Source organism: Colobus angolensis, unplaced genomic scaffold (assembly GCF_000951035.1).
Source record: "Colobus angolensis palliatus isolate OR3802 unplaced genomic scaffold, Cang.pa_1.0 Scaffold8, whole genome shotgun sequence".
In the NCBI taxonomy this organism is placed as follows: domain Eukaryota; kingdom Metazoa; phylum Chordata; class Mammalia; order Primates; family Cercopithecidae; genus Colobus; species Colobus angolensis.
In genome coordinates, this window is record NW_012121820.1 from 7,959,511 (window position 1) to 7,964,096 (window position 4,586).

Below are 4,586 nucleotides of genomic sequence, written 5' to 3' on the forward strand. Positions count from 1 at the left end.
CCACCTGACAAAGGTCGAGTATCCAGAGTCTACAAGGAACTTAAATTTATAAGAAAAAACAAACAATCCCATTAAAAAGTGGGCAAAGGACACGAACAGACACATCTCAAAAGAAGACATATATGCAGCCAATAAACATGAAGAAAAGCTCAACATCAGAGTAATGCAAATCAAAACCATGATGAGATACCATCTCATGCCAGTCACAATGGAGGTTATTAAAAAGTCAAGAAACTACAGATGCTGGTGATGTTGTAGAGAAATAGGAATGCTTTCATGCTGTTGGTAGGAATGTAAATTAGTTCAACCATTGTGGAAGACAATGTGATGATTCCTCAGAGATTTAGAACCAGAAACACCATTTGACCCAGCAACCCCATTACTGGGTATATACCCAAAGGAATAAAATCATTCTATTATAAAGACACGTACTTGCGTATGTTCATTGCAGCACTATTCACAATAGCAAAGACATGAAATTAACCCAAATGCCCATCAATGATAGACTGGATAAAGAAAATGTGGTAAATATACACCATGGAATACTATGTGGCCATAAAAAGGAATGAGATCATGTTCTTTGCAGAGACATGGCTGGAACTGGAAGCCATTATCCTCAGCAAACTAATGAAGGAACAGAAAACCAAACACTCCATGTTCTCACTTATAAGTGGGAGCTGAACAATGAGAACACATGGACACAGGGAGGGAAACAACACACCTTGGGGCCTGTCAAGGGAGGGAGAGCATCAGGATAAATAGCTAATGCATGCTGGGCTTGATACCTAGGTGATGGGTTGATAGGTGTAGTAAACCCCTATGGCACATGCAACAAACCTGCACATCCTGCACATTTACCCCAGAACTTAAAATAATATTAAAAATATAGCTCAATCATATAGGGTTTTGTGTAATGAATTGTTAAGAATAATTTATAATTAGGTCGAGTGTGGTGGCTCACGCCTGTAATCCCAACACTTTGGGAGGTTGAGATGGGCAGATCAATTGAGATCAGGAGTTCGAGATGAGCCTGACCAACATGGCGGAAACCCATCTCTACTAAAAATACAAAAATTATCTGGGTGTGATGGCACGTGCCTGTAATCCCAGCTACTCAGGAAGCTGAGGTGTGAATTGCTTGAACTTGGAAGGTGGAGGTTGCAGTGAGCCAAGATCACACCACTACACTCCAGCCTGGTGTGGAGTGAGACTCTGTCTAAAAGAAAAAAAAGGAATTTATAATGAACACATCCATTATATGCAAATAGTCACCTCTTAAAGGGGCTCATGATATGATTTCTGCCTTCACAACTATGGAAATTGGAGTGTCTATCTGTATCTACCCTCACCCCCCCAAAAAAAAAACTTATGTCGTTTCTTTTTGAGAAATAATGACATTGTAAATATTTGCATGACTAAATAAAGGTGGCAGAAGGTAGGTAACAAAAAATAGATGATCCAAAAATGAGAAAATAAAAGATGGTTTACAGAAGAACTAAAAGAGAATGTAATAAAATATGGGTTAATTGTAAGCACCTTTAAAAAAATGACATTTTTTTCTTTTCTTTTTTTCTGTAAAGCATTTTGTAACTAGAAAGCAGAAATAAGTAGTACCTTTCAGAAAAGAAAAACTCTGTTAGCAAGAACACAGGACTGGTTATGTGAGAAGAGGCATCATTCCTGCAGAAGCCCTATCCTGTATGGAGAAGGACAGGGCTAGGAGAAGGCAAAGGCAGGAAGCAAGGACTCTTGTTCTGCCCTGACTTGGCCAGTGGAGGCAGCGAGGAGCTGAAGATCATTCCTTCTTTCTTTCCTTCCCTCTCCACAGGCAGCTCTGCAGGGAAGTCTGTGACTGCCTGGCCAGACTTAGGGCTCACATTCTGGTCAGAGTCATGGCACCCCAGACTCTGCTGCCTGTCCTGGTTCTCTGTGTGCTGCTGCTTCAGGCTCAGGGAGGATACTATGACAAGATGAGGGTGCAGAGTAGGTGATGGGCTGCTGGATGGGTGAGGGGGAATTGGGTAGGGGGAACGGAGGAGATATATCCAGTCTGAGTAGGACCTAGGAGTTGGAACCTTTCTGCATATCCAGCTCTGGCCACAATGCTGTGCAGACTCTGGACTGTCCCAAACCATGGCCCTCCAACCCCTTTACCTGGCCTTGGGATTAGTAGTGGGAATGAAGGGGGAACCTACATCTTTTGTTGTTTGCTCCCAATACTTAGAGACAAATGGTACATCCCATAGTGAAAGGTGCACCAGGACTGAGAATCCAATGGGAAAGCAAGACAATTATTCTTTGATTTATGCACATTTGTGAGGAGTAAACATCTAGAAGTGGTTATGAGGGTAGGTGTAGGTGTAGAAATGGGTATAAGTGTAGGGTAAAAAGGACATAGAGCAATGAAAAGTTGGGATATACAGGGCAAAGTTAAGTATATCATCAAAGGAGCTAGGAGAGTGGTGGTGGGAAGGGATACTAGGGACAGTGACAGTGAGGAGAGGAGAGGGAGAGATGAAAGGCAAGTTCATCTTCTTTTCTGGGCTCTGCAAATTCTGGAGAATAGGGGAGGGCTTGAAAATGTCTCAGGCTTCTTTGAGCTCTCAGGGTCAAACTGTAGATTCTATGGGGGCAACTTCACTAAGGTGAATCCTATGGGAGTGACTTCACTATGATTAATGGGAAGACAGAGTTCTGAATGCAGGTGTATGGTGAGAGTCCAGGAAACCCAGGCATTGAGGTCTACTGGGGTGAGATGCAGGGCAGGGAGATAGGATTTAAGATACTGCCAATCACTAGGATTGGTGATGGGCTGAAAAGAAGTTCCCTGAAGAATCCAGGAGAGTCATGGTGGTCAGGGGGGCCTTGGTTCTGGGGCCATGGAGAAACTTAAAGCTTAAGAAGGGTGCTCTGTAGGTGCATGGTTTCATTGACCCTGCTTCTGCACCGTTTCAGGAATCAAGGTCTGTGAGAAGCGACCCAGCATAGATCTATGCATCCACCACTGTTCATATTTCCAAAAGTGTGAAGCAAATAACATATGCTGTTCAGCCTTCTGTGGGAACGTTTGCATGAGCATCCTGTGAGTGGGAGTGTGGGCTGGGATGTGTATCCTGCTCCCTGAACCCTTCCATCCGAGACTGTGCCCACATCCGAAGCGCAAGGACATCAAATCATCAGCACAAGAACGTCAACAGAAATGCCGCCCTCCCTGCTGTCTGAACTCCCTGTCCCTGTCAAATAAACCAGAACAAATGCCCAGGGATCCTGCCTCTTTTGCTGCCACTACAGGTGATCATTGAGAGCCCACAGTAGCCCCCATAGGTGCCCCACTCGTCTTGTGTCCTGGTGTTCGATTTCTCTCCCTGGTTATGCTTCTCTACCCTCCCTCTTCCTCTTTGGCCCATGTATCCCTGCCAGCCCTCAGGAGGCCCAGCCCCTTGCTGTTTTGCTCACTGAACCAGTACTCCCAGGGGGAGGAACTGCTCATGTGCAGCATCTCCCGATGCTAAGAACATTTCTCACCCTGAAGTCAGAAGGACCCATTAAGCATGAGATGGGTGGCAGTTAGAACCCGAGATGAAGAGTGGGAGGCCTCCAAGCACTGCTTTGGTCTCCTTAGCCTTGGTGCACCCCCATCTCATGCTCCCCAATCTCTTTCTGAGCTTCAGATTGCTCTCTCTTTACAATGAAGATAATGAGTCCCAGGAAGGCCAGCGACATGCCTAAGGCCATAAGAGAGTGAGAGGATATGATGTGGCCTGAAGAGAATGTTTCCTCTGGGCTCACTTGTTGCTCAGTTCTCTCCATTACCTGAGACCAGAGGCATCCTAGTGAGAGTGAGTGCCTGCACCAACCCCAAACTTCCTCCTATCCTGCACCCACCAACATGGCTACTCCTCTAATGGGACCCAATTTGAGTCTCAGGATCGAACACTCCAGCACTTTCCATTAACTGGATAGTCCATATCTTTCCCAAGCCCTCTTCCTTAGGGGCTCATTCTCTTTTCTTTTGATCAAGAGGAACACCAAAAGGTGGGGAACAGGTGGTTCATGCTGCTGTTGCTAAGGAGTAATTGACACAGAGTGGCAGTAGATCTTGCCTGTCATCCTACTGTGAGTTAGTGGAAATTAACCACTGTGGTACAGACTCTCCCTTACTCTGCAATCGTTTCTCCTCTGAAATGATCCTGGGGCTAGATCCAGGGTTGGGTCACATGTGGCTAATTGGAACACGGAGTCAAATGTGAAGAGGTTTCAGGAGGACAGGCCATGCCCAGAGGCAGGTGTGCAGTGTTATGCTCCAATCTAGTGCTTCTTGCTGGGCCGTTCAATGAAAGAGACATCAGAGAAGAAAACTTCCCGCATCAGACCAGAGGCTGCGAGCCACCTCTGAGGCATCACCAGGCTCTGTGTATCTCAGGTTTGTCTTCACCTTTCTCAAGAGCTTTTCTTGGACAAGGGAGTCTTAGAAAAGAGATCATCATCAACCACCAACATAGACATCATCAGAGGTAGGTGGGCTATAAGGGCATGGTCTCCAAGAGATCTTATTTGGTGCTTCCTCAAATAGCCTCCCTTAGCAA

At 45.6% G+C, this 4,586-nt stretch overlaps 1 protein-coding gene across 1 annotated transcript; it reads left to right on the forward strand.

The window, feature by feature from the left end:
• The first annotated feature begins 1,838 nt into the window (after nt 1-1,838).
• On the forward strand, nt 1,839-3,254 carry WFDC10B (WAP four-disulfide core domain 10B). The gene is made up of 2 exons (XM_011928918.1): nt 1,839-1,983; nt 2,956-3,254. The coding sequence occupies exons 1-2, from the start codon at nt 1,893-1,895 to the stop codon at nt 3,084-3,086; spliced, it is 222 nt and encodes a 73-aa protein (XP_011784308.1). The 5' UTR covers nt 1,839-1,892; the 3' UTR covers nt 3,087-3,254.
• Nucleotides 3,255-4,586: the final 1,332 nt, after the last annotated feature.

What these genes read in the sequence shown, in the direction of transcription:
- WFDC10B (XM_011928918.1), top strand. Translation starts at nt 1,893, where the DNA reads ATGGCACCCCAGACTCTGCTGCCTGTCCTGGTTCTCTGTGTGCTGCTG. An exon ending in TGACAAGATGAGGGTGCAGA is followed by an intron (nt 1,984 to 2,955) that starts GTAGGTGATGGG and finishes GCACCGTTTCAG; the next exon opens with GAATCAAGGTCTGTGAGAAG.